The sequence below is a fragment of the Platalea leucorodia genome, assembly GCF_965183815.1.
Source record: "Platalea leucorodia genome assembly, chromosome: 5".
Lineage (NCBI taxonomy): Eukaryota > Metazoa > Chordata > Aves > Pelecaniformes > Threskiornithidae > Platalea > Platalea leucorodia.
The window spans coordinates 39,178,440-39,201,551 of record NC_138827.1 but is presented as its reverse complement, the minus strand read 5'-3'; the positions used below and the strand labels follow the sequence as shown (position 1 = coordinate 39,201,551).

Genomic DNA, 23,112 nt, shown 5'->3' with positions numbered 1-23,112 from the left:
GAATCTGTTTTGTGATTTTGAAGTATTTGTATTTTTTTTGTGTTGCATAGATTACAGAGGTCTGCAAATTCATTGAAAGATTCCAAACTGAGAGGTGCATATAACCTACTACTTCTCTACTCTGTGGATAAATACTTGCTTGAGTAAACATAAAGTGACAGATATAATTATTTCATTATCAGATCTTTTAATGTATGGTGTGGCTTATCATCATGCGGGTATGGAGATATCTGACAGAAAAATAATTGAAGGAGTTTTTACTGTAGGAGACTTACCTGTACTTTGTAAGTAAATTTAACTTTGAAAGTCAAAATGTTGTTAATGTATCCTGAGAAGACTGCAGTTTGGAAGTGGTAATATTTTATGATTCTATAGTTTGTTTAACCTTGGGAATTACTTTGTGAAATCCGGCTAAGGATGTGTTTGTGTTTCACATGCACTTTCACCCTGTGAGTATACATGCGCACTGTGACTAAAGGCCATAGAACTTTTCTTCTTTTCAGCATACGTGGAGGTCATCCTCCCTCACGTGTCTGTATAGGTCTGGCCATGTCCATTTCCTTTTCATACCACTGAGCCATCCTGTTGAGGTGGAGCTCTCTGCTAGTGTCTCGTTCCTCAGAGTTCACATGATATTTTCTTTGTTTGTGCCCTTTGCAGCAGTGGCTTCTCTGAAGGTAATCTTTTACATTTTTGCTTCTTAGATGGGCAGGATACTGGTTTCAAACTCCCATGCAAGGTGTTTTGACTGATGGGGAGGTTCCTAAGAAATATTCCATCTGCTGTTACCTGAAATGAGAAGGTATCTGAGACGTGATGGTCTCAAAAGATTCAGACCCTATGTGGAATTGTCCATGTGGTTCATATACAACACTGAAAGATTGATGAATTTTTTCTTTCCTGTACAATGGTCATGGCTCACTATGAAAATTTAAGGTAGATACCCTTACTGTGATTGGGCAACCTTGCTAGAGTTGCAATGTCCGTGGTATTAAAAAGTCTCTGTATCCCTGCAATCTAGCAATCTACTGTACTTTGGCTGCCTGGTACACTGTGTATGGCTTTGCCAGCTGCAGTGCCATTTCTGAAGTCTCAGGGGACCGTGGTTCTACAGTTCCTCTTTGCAAAAATAACTTTGAGAGCCTGTGCCACAGCTGAGCACAATGCAAACATACCTATGGACTACCACTGAAAGAATGCAAAGTCGCTTGTTGGTACTTAGGTCCTTTGAAATTTATAGTTTGTATGAATATTTCAGAATCATCTGAGATACTAGAATTACATTTCTACAACTGAGGGGAAACTGAAAGAGTATGCAGCATATTCTACTTTATATGTCTGTGAGCATGATGGGGAGTGGAGTTTTAACACATCTCTCACAGATATTGCAAAAGAGAAAAATTCTTTAGTCTTGAAACAGGGTGTACGTATACTCACAGTGTCGTGTGTGTGTATGTGTGTGTGGGTATATGTATATACACACGCATACATGGACTGAAGATCTCATTGCACTGGTAAATAACCTTTCTTTGCAAATTTTTTATGGTTAAGTCGTTTTGCTTTGACAAATTTCCCAGTTTGCATACCATCACAATATGAAAAACAATAATACTCTCACAAGATGGTACGGTTATGCCTTTAGTATAGATTGGATTCTTCTTTCCTGATGTACCTATAATTATTAATTTTAGTTCTCCTTTCATTTTGAAAAAGAATTGGAAAATTCATTAATACTTTGTTTTCCCAGTGGAATAGTTGTATCAGTTGGCCTGTATAGCTGGCTTTTCATGTTCAATTCCTGCCACCCTATATATTTGTTAGAGAAAGTGAATTAAAAAATGTGAGTGTGAGATAATTTGCCACAAATTGACTGGTATTTTCCATGTGAAAGTGCATATTGGTAACGTACTGTGATAGTATTGGTGGTGATTCTGGTTTGGTACCATGGATACAAACAGTGGTAATGACTGATGTCTTAAAAAAAATATATATCTTAAAGATACTGATCACTACAAAGCAAGATGAAGTCATGGCTTCATTCAAATATCTATCCACAAAGAAATATGAATAATGTTTCTTCAGCGTGTGTGTGTGTGTTACATTGAAGATGGATTGGATTCTGTATTATTTCCAAATGTTAAGGAATGTTTAAGTAAAATATCTGGGATGTAATTTGTTGAAGAATGCTCAATAATAAATGAATGCTGATGATAAGACACATGGAAATTGTTATGCAAATACATGTCTGTAATCTACGTCTAATTCTTTGTGGTGCAGAATGCCCACTGACTTCACTAGAAGATAAGAGCTCTTAGGAATCAGAATTAGCCACTTACTTGCTGCTTATTTAATGTCTGCCAGACATTTCAATGGTGTTCCTCTTGCAATCAGTATACTTTAATCTGATGTAGTTACTACTAGCACCTTAGCTATGGGAGTCAATCTGCCTGCACACCTGGTGGTTATAAAATCCACAATGCACTATGCTGGAGGAGTGTTCCAAGAGTACAGTGAAACTGATATTCTGCAAATGATTGGGAGAGCAGGAAGGCCTCAAGTAAGTTAATGTTATATTATATTGACGCTGTCTATAGGCGGATCAGTAGAAACTATTCTTGGCGAAGAAACTACAATGCCAACAATTTTACTGTGGCATTTGTTTTTTAAAGGATTGTTATTAATGGTTAAATTACTCCTGAGTAACTTCTTAATTGAGAAAGAAATCTGTTTGCTTTTGTATTGTCCACTAAAAAGTGCTGCTTCACCTTGCTGTGGGAGAAGATCTAAAGATTACATTTGGGTTACACAATGAATGGGGATTAGAGAAAAAGTAGAAAGCTGGCAAGCAATTTATAAATTGCATGTTTAAAAATTCTCGAATATTGAATAGTATAGAGAGCAATGTGCTTTTGTTCTCGTAACATCAGAACAAGAAAACATCTAATTAAGTTAGAAGTGGGGTAGAGGGAGAGGGTCAGAAACACTGCCTTCAAAAAGCTATAATTCATTTTGCTTCCACAAGAGGTTGCTGATGCTAAGGATGCTGTGTTTTAGAAAGGGTTTAGATGTTGATTTGGTTGTAAAAAGGGGGAGGGGAGGGCAGAATTTAAAAATGGTTATTTTAGTTATACCTCTTGAAAGTCTCCAAATCATTTATGTTAAATCTTATGCTTTTAAGTCTTTTAATTTTTAGAAATACAGATAAAGCCTAATACAGGAAATAGCTTACCCCACATTTGTCTCCAGACGCTGCCTATATTAGCCACTCTGGTGTGTTGTGTACATGACAGTATTTTATCTGGACCTAAGATCTAAACTAGTATGGAAATTCCTGTATTCCTAACTTTAACTGTTTTGGTTTTGTTTTTTTTTGTTTTTTACTAGAGATTGTAATTCAGTAAGATTTTTAAAGTTGTGACTCAGAATGCTAAGCCACTTTTAACTTTCTGAGTCAAGATCTGAAATGTTTACCAGGATCTGCCTTTCAGTATTACATACACTAACCTGATCTAAAAAACACAGAAGTCGGGAAACTTTATCATACAAAAAACAACAGTATTGTTTCCATTGCAAAACAAAATAATCTAAGTGAGGTGGCTTGAGAGTAGATGATGAAGATTATAAGAAATGACTGTAAAAGGCTTGACTGTTCATTCAAGACTTTCTAACGTTTGGGGATTTCTGATGAGAATTTGTGTCAGTGAATTATTTTCTGTGGTTGTGACTGGGAATCCTTTCCTTAGCTGTGGACCTTGTAAGGAGGTCAATAACGGTTCACATTTGTGTTGTTTCTTGATGTGTGTCTGTTATATGTACATATGCGCTGACCTGCCTGCCAGCAATGGCTGGAATCCCGAGTCCTGCTCGCTGCCCAAATGAGTTAGAACTTGGCTTTAAGTTAGAGAGGCCTTGGCATTCAACAGCCATTTCAACAAGGACTTTACAGTTTTAATCGTTTCAGCAGATATGTGATGCATACTGACCTGGAATTTTTTTGCTAAGAGCTAGAGAGCAGTTTTTGTTTGTGGTTTTATTTTTCAGTTTGACACTACAGCTACAGCAGTTATTATGACTCGTTGGAGTACAAGGGAGAAGTATATACAGATGTTAAATGGTGCTGATATAATAGAGAGCAGGTAACTAAGTATTTTTTTATAAGACTATATAGATGGTAGCAATGTTTCATAGTTTCTACAGAATGTGTTGTTTCAGGTGGGTTTTGGGGGTTGGTTTTGGTCTATTTAGAAGAAATCTAAGAAAAATTTAAGGAAAATGAAATCAAGCTATTCAGAAATTAACAGCCTCTGTTTTATCAGCTAAAAACATCCTTAGAACATCTTAAACTTAACAGAGAAAAAAATAGTTGCAGATTCCTGCTGGAAAACTGAAGAAACTGAAATAGTACATATTGCAGAGACAAAAAGCAAGAATTGAACCTAGATCGTGTCTCTGAGTTTTTAGATGATAGAGACTGGAAAATACCAGACTACAGAATTCACTTGATATGAACAGAATATTAAGAGAAATATGTAGGAAAGTTGAGACATTAAAGGGTAAACCAGGAAATTTTGCTTATGTAATTTTATTAAGGTTTAATTTTTCAAATATATTAAAAATATCAACACTGTGCTGTAACTTTTAAATGTATGTAGCTTTTTTTTCTAAATAATTGTGAAACTTCACAGTTGACAGAGTTTTTTTATTTTTGCTTGCTGGACATTAAGCCATAACAAACAAATTACATTGTTGATTATTTACATATTCTTTACTGTTTTCTATTGATTTCACTGATTAAAGTGAACAAAAAAAAAAAAAAAAAAGAAAAGAAAATTATGTGGTTTGGGGGAGGGGTTTGTTTTGTTTTCCAAAAAATAGTTTTAGCACTTTTTATACTAATAATTGGTAAATGTACTTACCATTTTTTTTTTCTTTTTTTGCTAGCTTGCACAGGCATCTTGTTGAGCACTTAAATGCAGAAATAGTGCTACATACTGTCACTGATGTCACTGTAGCTTTGGAATGGATACGATCAACATTCTTGTACATTAGAGCCTTAAAAAATCCAACTCATTACGGTTTGTTGTTTCCTTAATTGATCTAAATTATGACACTAGGATGTGTTAGATCCATATTATTTGTTTCTTTTGTTTTCTTATGGACTATTATTTCATAAGGAGTTGAAAACAAGATGTGTAATATGGTCTGTAACATTTTTAGGAATAACTGTTTCAGTTGCTTTAATATAAGTAATAGGAGTTTCAGCATGGTATAATATTTAAAAACTATGAAGAAGACATTTACACCTTCATAATCTATTTCTTTTATTCTTAATACACTGGACTATGTATTAATGCAGTATCAAGCCATAATGTACTTTCCTGCACTGAATATGTAATCTGCTGCTAAGAAAAAAAAAATTGTTTAATATTTCATAGCTTTTCTGAAAGAAGGTTTCAGTAATCTTAATGCTGGTATCTTCAGTTTGTCTTGTCCAGAACAGCCTCTCAGTCCCCAGCCCTGACCATATCTTTGTTCCTGTCCACTGGCTCTACACCTGATTATGAAGTCATTGGGCACTTGCTGGAGACATTTTTTTTTTAAGGATTTATAAATGGGACTGGAACATAGTACATCTGGTACTTGAACGGGTGTTACAATTTATGTGGCTTCCTGTATTCTAAAATAGGAAAACTACATGTGAAGTTGCTCACTGACATTTCTGCAACTTTTAGGACTCTGGTATTTTGCATCGGGGAATACCTGGGGCTTTTTACCTTTGCATATCTGTTCTAACAGCCATTAGTTGATACTTAGATACTTACACTACGTAGGCTTTTGCCTTGTTCCTAGTATAATAAATATATTTACAAATTCTTCACTTTGGGGTATTTGTCTGGCTCCCAAAAATCAGCAAATCAGTTTTGATGGGTAATGATATTGAGGAGGAGGTATATCATTCTATTAGATTAAAAAGCCGTTTGTCTTTTCATGAAGGTTTTTCATCTGGATTGGATAAAATTGGAATTGAAGCAAAATTACAAGGTAAGTGGCTTTTAAGCTTTTTTCAGTAAAATGTTACATTTTGGGGTAGGTTCATCCATGTTTATTATATATCTCCATTAATTTCAATAGATCCATTCACAGAACAAATGTAATTTACTATGTTGTGCTATGGATTTTATTTAATTATTAATACTTTTGAAACACTATCAGTACGTTTTGACTGGTGGAAAAGGTTTTCTTGTATAGAGGAAAAAAATTAAATGCCATTATCTACCTCAGCTCCATATACATCCTCAGAAATAAAACTGCACACAGAGCACTTTAATTTTGATTGCTTGTCATTCTTCCTAATTTTCCTTTGATTGATCTCATTTTCTTTCATTAATTTCTGTTACGATACTTTCAAAAAAGCCCTTTTCAGAAATTGTCATCTTCACTTCATCATAAATCTAGCCTTGAAAACAAAGGATGTAAAATGTAAACATCCTCACCTTGTTCAGAAACAGTTTAGAATTGCATGATTATAGCATGTTAGGCATCAGCAATAAAGAGCAGGTGGAGAGAGAAAACACATTACTTTTTAATGATTGATATTTTTACATTGGTCATTCAAAAAGGCATAAATAATGTAAAAAAAAAAAAAAAAAAAAAAAAAAAAAAAAGGAATTTTAGAGAACTCCAGAGTGTGGCAGATGTTGTCCAGTGATGGACTCAGAGAACTGGAGGATAGGAGCTAATCTTAAATTCTGTATTTTTGTACAGGTAAGTCACAATACTCATATTGTATAAGTTTGCTATTCAGACATCTGGACTGGTATGATCTGAGAATTCCACTCTCTGACCATGACATTTTGCATTGGAGATGCACATTCTAGTGGATGGTTTGCTTGTTACCTGAAACTTGGCCCTTATGGACTGAATTACTCATTTTGCTTAGGGGCGTCAAGGGAAGACTTGCAGTTTTTCGAAGATTTCTGTGCATTAAGCATTCCATAAGATATCAGTCATATCTCAGATGTATGGATTCAGTAGATCCTCTTAAGAATTATTTTACTATTTTAATTCCAAATTTAGTTTTAAAATTTGCCTATGAATAGCAAATGCATAATACAATAGCAAAGAGCTAAGAGAATATAAACACATAATTAAGAAATTGCACTTGCTCTTCAGGTGAGCAGTAATGTGAGAATGAGGCATCCAACTTTACAGATACCAAAAAAAAAAAAAATCAGCAGCGCCATGTTTTTCCTGTAATACTGTAAAAATTACTGGAAGACTACTTTTAAGGGGCTTTTTTTGCTAAGGCTTGAATAAACCCCAGTTATTGAATTTTTTTTAAATACTGCTTTTTAGTTATTTACAGTTCCATGAGAAAACATACAGCTGACTAAATAGTTTGGGTATCAGTACCTCTCATCTTTAAATATGAAAATAGTCTACAACTCTTTTTTTATTTATTTGAATGTAAGTTTTCTAGTAGATCCAAAATAAGTCTATGAATAAAAGACTACTTGCTAAGATTGTAAATGGAATTCTGCAAATCTACAAATGGAAGTTTTCTCTCTTCAGTGAAAGTCCTCATGTCCATCATAATTCTGTATATTTGTAAACTAGACCATTTGGAGCTTAAATATCTGGAGGAGGGCCTGGTACATGAAAACAGACTGATACATGCCCTGAAATTAGTAGAGCCAATCCTTGAACTCCACTTAAACATTTATTAAATTTTACACAGTTCTGTAGAAAAATTTGTGATTGATGTTGGGCTTCGTGGAACTATGCTGAGGCTGTTTATTGTGTAAGCGTTTCGAGGACCCATCTCCAGGAATACACTTAGTGTATACGCTACTGCTTGAAGTCTCCAAATGAGAGACATTGACTGTGACTTGCAGATAGGAAAAAAAGGAGTAGTTATCAGAAAGAAAAGTTACCTAGTTCATATGCTCTTTCAGTTGTTTTCTGCCTTTTCCTGTCTTTTAGATCAGGACATTTCTATTTTTGGAATGTAGGCTGAAAGGAGTGGAGGGAATGAAGCATGTTATTATCTAAATAAGCCTTTATGGGAGAAGGCATGGTTTGAAATCGCCTCTACAGACAGTGCTAGGGTAGAAGGCTTCACTTACTTACAAATGCTTTTTAGGTGTGGATTATATATCCTGGAAGTGCTCTGATCTTAAAAACAGCCTCTTTTTAAAGTTCTTGGATAAACTAGCTCCTTTTCCCTACACACATGAAACGTTTTGTAGTAATGTATATAGTTAGTTATTGCACGTGAAATGTATGAAAACGTGAATGATTTCTGGTTGCTATGGGAACTATCACTTTGAGTGCTTTCCCAACTTACTTTTAAATTCTGAACATTGTATTAATGTAAGTTTTGCCTTTTAATTACCTTAGTTTTGAAAGAGAGAAAAGCAGAACACTTCGGTCATCCTCATGCAGATATCTGACCAAATAGGTTTAGTGAAGTAAATGCAAATGCACCTGATACAGTATGAAAATTTCTGATGAAGGATTCATAAATACCTGTGGATATGTGAAATTTCAACCATTTAAGTGTTAACACTCTAGCAGAAATCTTTTGTGTAACTACTGTGGGCTGTCTGGTCTGTCACTCAGGATTGAATATGGCAGCCTACATTCCATGCATCTAGTTTCTTTTACTTTGCTACTTTTGCTTTACTGAAAAAGAGTTGGGTTGTCCTGTATTGAATATCTTTGAGTGAGATTTCCCCAGGCAGAAGATACGCACCAACTTTAGTGGAAGCAGGATGATATTCTAAAACCTTTACTTGAGTTCAGTGGAATTACTTTGGTATACATTCATTGCAATTTGATGATGATGTTTCTGATTTGTACATAGGTAAGTTTTTCTGTATGTACTAAAAATACATATATTTTCAAATTGTTGACAGAACTGTGTTTGAAGAACTTAAATGATTTATCATCTTTTGATTTGATCGGGATGGATGAAACAAATAATTTCAAACCAACAGGTAACACTTTTTTAAAATATTCATTTTCGGAAGTGATGTTGAGATAATAGTGAACTACAAAGGGTCACAACTCTTCTTGTGAGCCGTTAGTAGGAGTACACAAATGTAGTAGAGAGTAGAATCTGAGAAATTGTTTGACTAGAATACATGAGCAAGTTTCTTTAACAAATCATGGAAGTTCGTTCTCTTAATGTTGATCCATGAAGAGATCTTCTCTTGTTGCTGGAAATTTTGTTGCAGATTAGGAGAAAATAATAGAACATTATCACAGGCTAATTGGATGTGACACAGTGCAATGAAGGACAGGGTTTATTAATACCTGGTCTTCTCTACAATACTCTCATAGAGGTGGCTGGCTTCTCAGCAACCACAGTTCAGTCTGGTATATTAGTGTGAATTCATCTCCATTGGAGAAAACTGTAACTGGCGCATATTTCTTTCTGCCACTCAGTGATGGGGTCAGTAATATCCATCAGACGGCTGGGGGCAATAACATACTGAGTCAGTGGTGGTAAATCTCATAGAGCCCTGTAATAAAATTAATTAAATTTTGTGACTTAAAAAAAATACATTAAAAAATATTTGGCGTATTTATTTTTAAGGCATATTCTTCTTTTACAGAGACTGGAAGATTAATGGCGTGGTATTATATTGCATTTGATACAGTGAAACAATTTTTCACAATTAAGGGAACAGAGACTTTAAATGACTTGGTAATTTAACTTTTTAAAGAAAATTTACATATGTTCAATTGATTTTAAACAGAATCAAAGATAAGAAGCGGAAGTGTTTATTTCTTTTAAAAAGCTCAGGCTTTGTTTATATAAAGTTTTAGGGAATACATCTAAATAAATCCCATATAGAGTATTTCTGAGGCTTTGTACTCTGAGATCTTTTGATTTCCAACTGTTTTCTCCCCTCGCTAACCTTGCTTATGAAGATATAAAGTTGCTGAAGCTGTTCTGTTATGTATTAAACACTGTATTGTTTTGTGGTTTAGTAGTTATTTTTTATTGCAAAACCTAGCTGCATGCAGAGCAGATTTTACATTTAAAGGAATGTTACTGTCTTTCTGTTATAAATCGTTTTCCTCTGTCAGATAACAGGTTGTCATTGCTACTGTTAAGTCACAAAAGACCTTTTGTTTTCAAGCAAATACTACAGTAGAACAGATTGGCCATGAAAAACCAGAATGCCTGTTCTCCTATGGCTACCTTTGTTACTAAAGTATGAAGAAAGTGAAGTGAAATGCATAACAGATACAAATAGTTTTTGCTATTTGCCTTGTATGTCATAAAGTGTTAGCAGTGTGGTTGATTTTGGATAATTTCAAGTGGAACAGTAACCTAAAAACTGAAAGAAAAGTCTTCCCCTTTTGTTATATAATAGCCTTTATAGGAAGAACGTTGGTCAGTATTAGAAAGAAATACCAAAGAAAAAAATAATAAAAAAGTTAAATTGTTACAGATTGCAATGATCTCCAACTGCACAGAATTTCTGGATGTCAAGTTAAGAACAAATGAAAAGAAAATACTGAACGCCTTGAATAAAGACAAGGACAAAATAACTATCAGGTATAAAAAATAAATACATTGAAAAAGGAAAGTATCTTTTTAGCAATAAATAAAATGAGTAGCAGAAAGTATGTATATTTTCATGCATAGGTTTCCGATGGAGGGGAAGATAAAAACAAGAGAAATGAAAATAAACTGGTAAATATTATGTTGTGTTGTTACTTTTTATTGAAAAGCTGTTATTTTATGGCTGTTGAAGTCCCTGCTAAAATTTGTACAGTTTTATAGAGGACCAGATCTTGCATTTCATTGTTTCTATTCTGAATTTTCTTTTGTTTTCCAGTAGAAACTTTTATCTTGTTATACTTTGCTTACAGTATGGCTTATGTACCAAAAAAAATTTTTTTTCCAGTCTTATTCAGGCTCAGCTAGGATGCATTCCTATTCAAGATTTTACTTTGACACAAGATACTGGCAGAATATTTAGAAATGGCTTAAGAGTTACTAGATGTATGGTAAAATTTAATCCTTTTTTGGTACATATAATAATAAGCTACGTTTTATTTGAGTAATACAAGTCAATCTTATTTTTACAGGGTTATCTGACTTTCTGGCATCGCGTAAGAACAACTTTTCTGCTTTATTAAACTCTTTGATTCTAGCAAAGTGTTTCAGGTGCAAACTTTGGGAAAATTCACTTCATGTGTCTAAACAGTTGGAAAAAATTGGTAGGTACTCGTCAGAAATTATAAAGGTTTAATCTGATACAGAATCAGAACTCATAATTAGCCTGCTAATTTCTGGGGTGTCTGGTGACATAATTAAATGAGTCTCCTCATTTGCCACAAATTGTGGCAATCCTTATTTGCCACAATTGAGTACCGCAGTTGTCAGAACAGTCTGTCGTGATAAAAGTAATCCGTTTAGTAATTCTCTTCAGGCTTTCAAAGTATTTCAGAGTTGTTCTTTTTTCTTAATGTTCATCTCTGTATCTTGGGCATATTCCATATTTGTGTGATTGCATACCTCTGACTAGGCTATGCCTTCCTGTCCAGACAGCTGTCACTGTAGGTCCTGTTACTCATATGCGTGAAAGCCCTTTAATTTGCATTGACATGGATAGGAATCATGAAATAGAAATAAATTTACCATGCATGAGGTTCTTATACACATGAGGATCACAAGTTTCTAATAATCTTCCTACCACTGTATCCTGTTACTGGATGAACTTCTGGCTGGAAGTACAGACTTGTCATAATTATTTGGAAAGGAGTTCAGAAACTTTGGGAGTCCTCTGTATTACAAAAATGTAGTTATACTTGTTTGAGGTAATGGTATAGCTTCCTGCTTTGATGCCTGGTCTTATCATAACTTCATGCTTTCAGGGTTCACTGCAGTGTTCTCTGTATTTCTTCTTTAAAGACGCATCTACTCTGTACAGAACAGTGTAGTACAGAGATCTGCAAATGAGAGAATAGCTAAGCCAGAAGATCCATATGGTATGTTACGTTACAGCCCTGCCAGCTCAGGTGCAGAAGCTGTATTGCTTCATTCATGTGGGTTCAAAGCAAGGCACAGGGCTTGTTAGCTTGTGCGCAGCACACTACAGCGCGGTGGGAACCCGTTTCCACTACTTCTGGATCTGTGCCGATGTGCACACAGTCATCTGAGGAGTCTGCCTCATGTTCAGCATTTCTAGGGAGTTAGGATGGGTGGAATAAACATGGCACTTGCAGTGTAGACAAATCCTTTCCTGTACACTATATTCAATAGAATAAAGTAATAATAGAAGTGCTATATATACACATCTCTGTCCTGTTTTCCTTTTTTTGGTTTTTTTTTTTTCCCCATGCCATCATTGCTCTTGCAGCATACGTTACAAAGAATTGCTAACTTTCAGAGTTCCATTTGTTCTGCTCACAGGCTTCCTTTGAACCGTCTGCTGACAGTGCACCCTCTTTTCCTGAATCAAATATTGAATTGATGCCTATATTATGATGTCTCATTCTTGACCTCTGTCGTGCTACGGCTGCTAAGCCTATTCTATGTCTTTCTGAAGTTAAGTGAATTGTTTGAGCTCAGAGAAATTTACTGATGCCATGTAACATATGCAGAAATCCCTAATTTTTAAACTCTTATCTCAGTATGTTTTGTTTTTGTTTTTGTTTTTTTTTAAATCTTAAACAAGCCTTAGTAATCAGTATTTCCTTTATGAGAGTGACTGTTCTTTAACTGACATTTGGCCTTACTGAGATTGAGGATTCAGTTGAATTCTTACTGCATTTCTACAACTATCTCAATTTGTTACTCTTGTCCAATAATGATGCTCCCTCCTGTTGCTGTATGATATGCTTAATTTCTGTATGCTTGTTCTGACAAACAGGATAATGATCAGTTGCTGGACAGGATTTTATCACCTTTATGACTTGTTGAGTTTGATTTCCACCTCCATTTTTTTCTTGCTCAGAAATAGATAAGGAGAAAAAGTCTTATTTATATGTCGTATTTTCTTCACTGGTGGAAACCCTTCTGCCATTTTAGGAATTATGACAAAAGAACTAGTCATCAACTTCACTTATAAAGAAACAAGGCAACAGCTGTAACTGAAGTAGCTGCAGAAGTAATAAGTGAGAGTCCTCAGCCTGTTTGCAGAGCTTCTGCAAAGGAGAGGGGAGGTGGTAGAAGATGCTTTCCCTAAGTCAGACCCAGAAGGCGTTCAAATGTACATAAAAGGATGAAAGGTCTTCTGTTTCTCTAAATCATTAAATTCTTCAGTTGAAATGAGTCTTTTCTTATAAGATTGCTGTAACGTCTTCCAAGAAGCAACCTAAGACTCGCTTGAGAGGTTTCCCACTTAATTTTCAGATCTCTCTTACTGTTTCTCCAGAATTATATATGAAGAATCCACATATTCATTCTAAGTACTTGGTACTATCTTTTACCTAAAGTTATTGCAGTTATTGTAGTAGGCTGTAGTTCCAGGTAAGGGAAATGCCTTTTCATATGCTGTGATGACTCTAAATCTCACTGTAAGTTTGAAAGAACTGGGAATCATGAAAAGGAATAAGATTGTATGTAGAATTCTCTGCCAGTCTGCTTTTGTGCCAGATAAAGCCATGGGAAAAGTTTTTGCTAAATCTGCAAAGACTCCTAGGAGATTGTAATAAATATTTTTTTTTTAGTTAATTTCATTATTAGCTTGCTCAAAAACATTGAGATCCTTATGACTTTAACATAGTTAAATAATTCCTTGGATAGGGTAAAAATTTCTGAGACAATGAACGCTGTGTGACATGCTTTTTTCCATCATATATTTGCAGAACACGTTTCTTGACTCTTGTAGAAAATGATCTAAAATCTGTTTTACTCTAGAAAATGTAACTAAAAATTGACAGTATTGAAATATTGAATGTTTTCATGTTTGATTTGTATTGCATTTCTTTTTCTCTTTACTAATGGATAAGTGAAATTAAATAATACTAAAATATTTAATCAACTGAAAAGAAATTTAGTGATTTGCTGGGCAAAAAGATGGGACAAACATACTATAAAATTATTTCTGCTTCCGTTTTACCTGCTATAATGCAGTTGTTGAGAATAATTTGAGATTAGCGATTGTCATTTAACAGCATAAAACTTAAATTTTTCACAGGTGTATCACTGTCAAATGCTATGGTAAATGCTGGGCTGACATCATTTAAAAAAATAGAAGACACAAATGCAAGGGAACTTGAATTGGTAATTTATTATTTTGTACGCAGCTAAATATGATAAGGAAAATATTGAGTATGAATACTGTTACCAGGAAAAGCGGTATGGTTAATATATATCTGTATGATTGTCAGCAAGATTGAGTGCTTTAAGTGGTTTATTCATTTATACTAGCGAATTTAAAAAAAAAATGTGACTACTGTATGAAGTTTTGTTCTAGCAAATTTAATGTGGATGATTTCACTGATTTGGCTGGTTTTGGAAAGCCTAAATATGTAGAATTTAATCATCAACATGGTTTGAAACAAAGGACAATATGCATTTCCCTTTTAGGAGTGTTAGAAAAAATATAAAAGGAATATGTATTTACAGTTTCTCTTCATGTATGGTAATGATGAGAATCCTGAATTTCCATTATTGCTAGTTTTAGTTAAAGATAGTCATAGAATAAAATTCTTCTGAATCACCTATAAAGCACTTCTTATTTTAGGGAAGTTAGATTTTACCCCAGGACAAGTTCTTTGGCTCTTGGCTTCTTTTCTGAGGAAGCTGTTTTTCCAGTGTTCTGGAAGATATAACAGATTTCTAAAGGAAATCAGTCTTACTTCGGTTTTTCTGTTTTGGCTTTAGGAATTTGATTTCTCTCTTCTGCCCCCTTTTGCAGTTTTCCTGTCATTTGTTTTGTTTTGACTAAAGCTAGGGCAACAGAGAAGAGTCATCTCATATAAAACCTGAGTAGTCAGGTTTTGAGGTCATTGGCTAGTTCATTGGCTGTTACCTGAACAGGAGTGGTGGCAACATGAAAAAGTATTGGAATTTTCTTTTGGTTATGTTACTATTCTGGGCATGACTGACAGTAGACAACCAGGAGTGATAAGGGCTTTTGTTGATAGCATAATTACTCTGGTGACTTTGATTCCTTGGATTTACATTTCTGTTGGCATCTCTGATCAGCTGAATGTATCAGAAATGAAATTAAACCTTTGCAGATTTTAAACAGACATCCTCCTTTTGGAAACCAGATAAAAGAATCTGTTTTGCACCTTCCAAAATACGAACTTAACATTGAACAGGTAAATGCTTTTGTTTATTTTATGTCTTTATGCTAATATTATTAAATGAAAGAGCAGATACTGACCTAAAGAAATTTTGAGCCTTTGATGATAGAAGATTACACAATATTGTGGCCTCCTTCCACCTTAGCATGTATAATCAAACTCTTAAATATCATAGGAGAGCCTTGGAATAGATGTTCCCTATAACACATTGGTGTCTCTCTCTCATAGCATTTTGTTACAGATGCAAACCAGTGTATTCCATATTCTAGCATTATATGTGAGTCTGAGAGGTCTCTTCTATCTTGAATATAAATAAACCCTAGAGAAAAAAAATTCCATATAAAACTTACTGAAGAAGCATTAACTCATGTTTATTTTCTACATCACATTTAGGAATATAGACAAGCAGTAAATTATTACATTAGCCTAGCTGGTACCCTTTCAAAGGAAGGGTGCGGTTCCATGTGCAATCAAGAGCTTTGAGGTTCTGATATGCATTTTGGCTTTAGACAGGTCACATAGCCACTCTACCATTCTGAAATGCAAAATTTGAGAAATAGCCTTAAAGCGTCTTGTGAAGTTGGTACAAATGAAGACACCTTTGAAGTTAAAAACTCAATAAATGTGTGAAATACAATCGGTTCTATTTTAGTTTTTCATTTCACATAATACCCGATGAGTAAAGTTATTCTCAGAAGAAAGATTTAACAATTATAAATATCTTGCAGAGGAATGTTGGGATGACAAAATATACCTAGTTTTCTTCTTGCATCTTTCTCTTTGCATTGAACAGAGGAGGATTTTTCAGGGGCTTAATGTAGATTGTCTTTTATTCTCAACCAAATTTGGATATTCAGCTATGGGCAAGTTAGTACTGTATAATAGTGTCTCAGAACAACAAATAAAAATTGTACCACAAACTGAAATTGCTTGAATTGAGCTTTTGTGCTTGTATCAACAGTTAAAAATCTATGGAATGGCATATATTTTACTTTGCATATTTTAGCAGTTATGTCTTCTTCTATATCATTTTTTCCTAGCTTCCAAAATACAGTGATACATTGGCTGAAATCTTAGTAACCATCAAATTAACAAACTATGAGCAGCTACAGACAAAGAGAACAGCGACAGACTTTCACTATGTTACATTGGTCATAGGAGATGCTGACAACCAAGTCATTTTTAATCAGAAAATTATGTATGTATGATCAGGTTTTTTTGCCTTGCATCTTTTAAGGGTGTTGGCTTTTAATCCTTTCTGTGACTTACAGTTTTTGCAATACTTTCTACTGATGCCAAACGGTACAAAATTATTCTTCATCCTGCACCGTTTTCTAGTCACTGTTGTAATTTAAAACGCTGCAGAAGATTCAAAAACCCCCAAAACATGCCAGTGTGCTTGTCAGTACAGAGTATGTGTAAATATCTGTATAACACTGATGTCATATTATGGAAGTCATAATAATTCTCACATAAATATAAACCAAGTAAAATACCTATTAAAAAGATACGTTCTCAAGTTGTTACGTACTGTTATTAGCTATATTTCTTTAATTATATCACATGTCAAAATTGCTTTTCACTCAGAGATGGAATTACATTCTCCAGTTGCCTAAGATATGCTCGGAGCAAATGGGAAAAGAGAAACAAAATCTTTTCCAACTGCATGACCTTCATGTGAGTTCTGGCCAAAGTCTGGCACTTTTGGCAGAACTGAAACTGATCTGCAGGATCCTGGCTCTCTTATGACCATAAATCATGTATTATTGGAAGGTTATTCTTAGGCCACTTATCAAGCAAAATCCAAGAACTAAGACCAAATAAAGGCTCTTTCACTTGTTTCCAGATGCCATAGTATACAGTGTTGTTTTCATTGTCCATGTCTAGCAAAACTTTACTGATACATTACAGGGATTCTGTGCTGCTGAAAACTGGAAATTGGACGAAGAAAATCGAAGTGAAAAGAGCTCTTAAATCGGAGGACATTAGTATAAATTTAATTAGTTCTGATTATGGTAGGTTGATTGGTATGCTTTTAATTTAAAAACAACTGCGTAAGAATTTTGAATAAATTATTGAAACTCTTTATAGCAAGCCAAAAATATAATAAAGTGAACTGATCTGGAAACAAAATTCCATTACATGTTTTTTACTGGGTTGAGTATTACCTAACAGTCCTAATTACGTATCTGTTTGTTTCATTAACTAGCATATTAGTGAACTGGGAAACATCAAAACTGTTACTAGGTGATAGTATTTTGCTCTGTTGATACGGATTAGGATTCTCTTTTGCCCTTTGCCTTCAAGTTGAATTAACTTTCAGTAGGGATAACCTATCAGCTTGACAGGTTATTTATGCTGGGAAGAGCTGTCTTTGTGAATGGTTAGGTTTTGCATTGTGATAAAAAAATACTAGATAGGGATTCATCTCCACTTCAGTAGCAAGAAATTTCGACAGTGGAAAACTTTGTGCCCTGACATGTAGATTTAAACATTGGTCCCCTCAGTGTCAATTTCCGTAGAATTGGAACGATAGCAGCAGATGAAAAGACAGTGATGACCTTGAAACACAGAACTTTGAAATACACTTTAAAAATAAACTGGCTGCATTAAATTCTGTCATCATGCCCCACCTGTAAAGAAGATTGCCGTGTGCTAGATTAACTGAAGTATATTTGGTGCTTCCATTATAATCATTGAATATTGAGACTATTGCAATAATCAAGCCTGGAATGATCTGTATTCCTATGGCTAAACCTGTGGCTCAGGAAAAAGGAGGCTTTTCTAACCAAACAGAGATGAGGGGAAAAATGTCCATTTATTACTACTTGGCTATCTACAAGTTGTACAGAGTTCAGTAAAATTCAACACAATAGTTAATTTCTCTGAAATTGGTAACAGTGAAGTTGGACTAAAAGCAAGTCTTCCTAGTCTCTGCTTGTTTTCAAGTCTGCTTCTGTTTCAGACATGAAGGAAACCTCTCATTTTTAAAACCCTGTCTGCTTTTCCAGCAATATTTGCCTAATAAAAGAAAAAAATACTCTTTTTACAAATGGTGTCTCTCATGGTCTCATATGAGTCTTGGTTTAATTAGAACTAGAACTATTATTAGGATTCAACTTCAAAAGTACTATCAACATACTTATTTTACACCTTTGCCAGTACAGAGCTGCTGATACTCCTGTAACACAGACTGAAGTACAATTTTAAAGTTAAAATTATATCGGCAGTGCAAAGCCATAGATAAATGTAGTTTTAAAACCATACAGAAAAATTCTGTTAAAGGGACTAATTTTGTTACTCATCTCATAACCATGTCTTTAATTTTGAAAATGTTTGGGGTTTTTTTAATCTCAATCATAAAGAATCCATTCATATAATAGTGTGCTTTTAATAATACATTATCTTAACAAATTTCTATGATCTTTTAATAAACATTTATACTTTCTTAAATTCTTTAGAAAACTGAAGGTAATGAGTAGTTTAGAAACAGTTTATAGCAATTTTAAATATTTTTGTCTTTTTTTCAAAGTTGGCCTTGATATACAGCAAACATATACAGCCTTTTACTTAACATCGAAAACAGTGGGAAGTAAAGTAGTTACAAATCAAAAACTGAAAGCTGAGTCTTCACTTGATATGTATTGTGGCTCACCACAAAGTCTGCCAGCAGCAAAAGCAGATACAGGTAAATGGTCAGATCACATCATCTGCTAATACCAAAGTCAACAGAACATTGAATTTTGCTTTCAGTAGAGAGCTAGATCTTTCTTTATCCATACAGTTCCTTTGTCAAGTATAATAAAAATACAATGCTGCTGCTTCCACTTGTCAAGTACTACAGTGCAATTCTTTGAATTTTAAAATAAGAAACATCATGGGTGCTTGGTATCTAATTTTAGTGCTTGGATTTGGGAATGTAGTTAGTGCCTCTCCTTTTCAGTAGCATTGATTAATTTCTTTCCAATTACATTGTTGGAGCAGCCCAAGGTTTTGTTGAAGGCAACAAAATTCTAGTGACCCAGATTACTTCTAGTCCGTCTTTTACTGCATGAAGTACTCTCTCAACAATACATATCAAATAAAAAATGAGCATTTCTGTATTACATTTATCTAGGAGGCAGATCTAAACAAGAGATTACCTACAAGAAATATGGAAACAGGGAATGCAGCCATCGCTGTAAAAATAAAGATGTGTGTGGACATGACTGCTGTGAGTTTCATTAAATCTACTATTTCTGTTACTTTTAGACAAATACCATTTAGAATAGCTTCATTTATACCAATAGCCACATTAACAGAAACAATGTAAGCAAGAGAGTCAGGCATGAGTTGTTCCTATGATGCAGTCATAAAAGCAGTAATAAAAAGCTTTGTCAGTAACACTTTTATAGGCATTACAATGATTAATAATATTTTTCAGAACATCTAGCATATGTTTTAAGAGCAATGTCAAGCTTGTTACAGTCTTATATAAATATTGGTGTGTTAAATCTTTGAATTAGTGTGTTAAATCTTTTAGGATCTTTTAATAAAAGATACTAAGCTTGGTGGCAAAGTTTCCATTGATCTGGTAAGAATTAGGATTTACCCCTTCTAAACTAACCTGAAGATTATTTTAATTCATTTTCTTAGGTAAAACTGGAGTAGCTCCAAAGTCGGAGATGAATGGAGATTCAAAGTTTTCTTTGTACCTAGCCGATTTAAGGAGCAGGAACTCAATTTCTTCTGTACCCCCAGTAAAACGGTTAAAGGTTCATTTGAATACAGTCTTCCATTGAATAGACTTATTTTAATCTGTTACATATTCATATATATTTGTTTGCAGAGAGAATTTTATAACTAAATATGAACATTCAAGTTTCTCTTTTCTGTGTGGAATGCAAAAAGCAAAGAAGTACAAAGGTACCAAAGGTCCAGGAACCTTTGAGAGGTTCTGCTGCTGTTTGGAACGCTTCCGATGATCCACTTCTGTGCATGTACTCTTTGTTTTTACTTTTATGGTATTTGATAGATCATGGTGGGTGAGGCACAGAGGCATCATTGGAAGGTACTGTACTGTGGGTTGGTTTTGGCAAAATAGGACCTGAATCAAAACAAATAGTGGTATTTATCAGAGTAATGCTACTAAGAGATCTTTTTGCATTGACAGGTAGATCCACTTGTTTATAAGAAAACCAACCATGTTAGTTTTTAACCTCTGAAAGATTTTATGGCTTACGCTTTATCCCTTTGAATGTGGTACTAAACTAGTTCTTTCTGCAGCAAGAATGGCATTTGAGATATTGGAGTGTTTTGCTTCCTCGCAGTTTTGTTTGCTTGCTTGTTTGCAATAGAGAATGATTTAGCCTATAGTTCATACAGGTGAGAGTTAGTGATAACCAGTCTGACTTTGCCAGGGTACTTGGGTAACTCCACTAGAAGCATATAATTCAAACCTTTTTAACTGATTACATTAGATAAGCAGACATCAGAAAGATTTTATATGATCTTTAAAAATCATGCTAACTTGATAGAGTATTAATGATGTCATTAAGATTGTTTAAAAAAAAACAGTTTTCAATATGTTTATATCTTACCAGTTACAATAATCTACTTTCTTTAGATGCAGATGTTAAATCACGCTCAAAATGTGGATCTTAAGCAATTTGTTTTTACACCTAAATCTTTGTTGCCAGCATTGCCAAGGTACTGATTAAGTAACAAAAAAAGACATCTGTCTTATTTTAGATAGCATGTTAAGTTGTAACAACTAAAAACTGTTTTCTAAATAAAATTATTTTGCAACTTTCTGCAACTGTTTTACTGACATGTCAGTGATTATTTTTTTAATAGGTCTAGCAATAAACAGTCGTCTTCATCACCTTCAGTGGACCAGGTAGATAATGTTAATAGCTTAGGAGGATCTCAGAAACAACTGCAATCCTGGAATTATGGAAAGAGTAGTAAGTTATTGCTAATGTTTGAAATTATGATTTTCACTGTTTTGATTTGAATATACTTGTAAACTCAAATTTGCTGAAATCATTACAGCAACGAGTATAGCATTATAAAACACTGAATGTATAGGGAAATATAGTGGCCTTAATTGGCTTGCTTTCTGGTATTGGTAAGAATTTCTAATGTAGATCTAAGCATCTAAATGTACCTTTAAATAAAACAGTAATGACTAAATCAAATATATGAGGGTCAAAATCTATAAACACTTCCTGAAAGGTATGACTGTAATGTATTTCCACTGAAGCTGCTTGTAATACAAGAGGTATTTTACCCCTGTATCTATACATTTTCTTCTTTTCCCTTTCTGCTGGAAGAAGTTAGTGAAATATGAGCTTTTGTTTGGTAGTTGACAAAAATATTACCATTCAATAGCTGAGTTCATAACTAATAAAACATCTCTATCTGTAAAAAAAAATTCCTTTCTGTTTTTTCTTCCACTGGACAGGCCACAAATGTTTTTACATTTGGTATTAAATGATCAGTCTTCGTTATCAGTATATAACTATTTTCTCCTTGCTGCATGCCTTTTGCCATTGTATTTGGTGACAGTAGATTAGATTGCTGTGAATCAGGTTTTGATTAATTTGGTTAATAAGTAGCAGCTCCAATGTTTAGATCATACTCAGACATGTAAGAAACACTGTGCTGAAATGAATTGAAACGTTTTTTTAGTTCATACTGCCTTAAGTGTTGGCAGCTATACTGTATAATTTCATTTTTACTTAATACTTTGACGATGGGATTGTAATCCTATTCCTTTGAATTAATGCTTTGTATTTTCCTGCCACACCAGTTTACCTGCTGTAGTTGTTACCTAGTCTTAAGATGGAAGACCGTTGCATAGCCATATCATCAGTTGCCGGGGCGGGGGGGGGCAGGCAGTTAGTGTATGATTGTGTTAAAAGAGTAATGTCATGGGAAGACAGATGGATATTCTAATATAGCTATAGTCTATGCTGAAGAACATCCTGAGGCAAATCATACAGGATCAAGGGGATGTAGTAGATATTGCTGACTGAAAACCATCTCCATTGAATAGCAGTAGAAAAGGAAACCTTGGCCATATTGATTGGTCTGGCTGCATTTAAAAAAATCCACCAGAAATAGTTCTAATGAATTAAGGCATCAGTTCATATAATTTTTATAGGGTTAACTGCATCTGTAATATGATATCTTTCCATTCCATAAAAAAGTAGGTAATTAAGAATATACCATGAAATTGTAGTAACCTAAACCTATAATTTATTTGAGGTCTGTGTGTCTGTGCAATAATGCACCGTGCTGGCTGTGCACATCCAGAATTACAATAGCAGTGCCTTCCTGGTGTTGCCAGTGTCTCTGGAACAGGATTTTTTTATTTGAGCCTGTCCTGCTCCCCCTCTGTTGAAAGGGACACCTGGATCAGGGTTTCTTGGGCATATTATGGCCATGACAACAGAATGAAGATTCCAGCACTGACTGATGCTGGAGGGTAGCATGGCAAAAGAGATGAAAAAAATTAGCAGAGAGAATTGGACTGCTGATGAAAAGAGGGAATACAACAAACAAAAGGGAAAGAGAGTAAGAGAGGAAACAGGAAAGTCATCTTTGCACCAGAAAAAAAGTATTTTAAAACATTAACTATCACATTTTAACTGAGAATTTTAACAACAATACTTGAAAACATTTTTGTCGTGGCTAGTTCTTAGGCATTAGATGTATGGGAGGAAGACAGCATTCAGACTGTTTTGGAAAACTGTGGAGAGAAGGAAGGACTGAATTAAAAGTATTACATTTGGAATCAAACAATGCTTCTGACAAAGGGAAAGAATTAAATTGCCATGATTTTCA

The 23,112-nt window shown here is 34.3% G+C and overlaps 1 protein-coding gene across 1 annotated transcript in view; it reads left to right on the top strand.

The window, feature by feature from the left end:
- HFM1 (helicase for meiosis 1) overlaps positions 1-23,112 on the top strand; it is a gene marked incomplete at both ends in the record, with an annotated part of 39,285 nt that overhangs the window by 13,979 nt on the left and 2,194 nt on the right. The window contains 21 exon segments of the mRNA XM_082314515.1: positions 51-94; positions 183-284; positions 2,412-2,557; positions 4,042-4,136; positions 4,942-5,075; positions 5,995-6,042; positions 8,919-8,999; positions 9,621-9,712; positions 10,467-10,573; positions 10,664-10,711; positions 10,926-11,023; positions 11,110-11,241; positions 14,166-14,251; positions 15,214-15,297; positions 16,323-16,480; positions 17,194-17,297; positions 18,815-18,970; positions 19,400-19,495; positions 19,918-20,036; positions 20,888-20,970; positions 21,118-21,227. Coding sequence (XP_082170641.1) covers positions 51-94; positions 183-284; positions 2,412-2,557; positions 4,042-4,136; positions 4,942-5,075; positions 5,995-6,042; positions 8,919-8,999; positions 9,621-9,712; positions 10,467-10,573; positions 10,664-10,711; positions 10,926-11,023; positions 11,110-11,241; positions 14,166-14,251; positions 15,214-15,297; positions 16,323-16,480; positions 17,194-17,297; positions 18,815-18,970; positions 19,400-19,495; positions 19,918-20,036; positions 20,888-20,970; positions 21,118-21,227 — 2,123 coding nt within the window.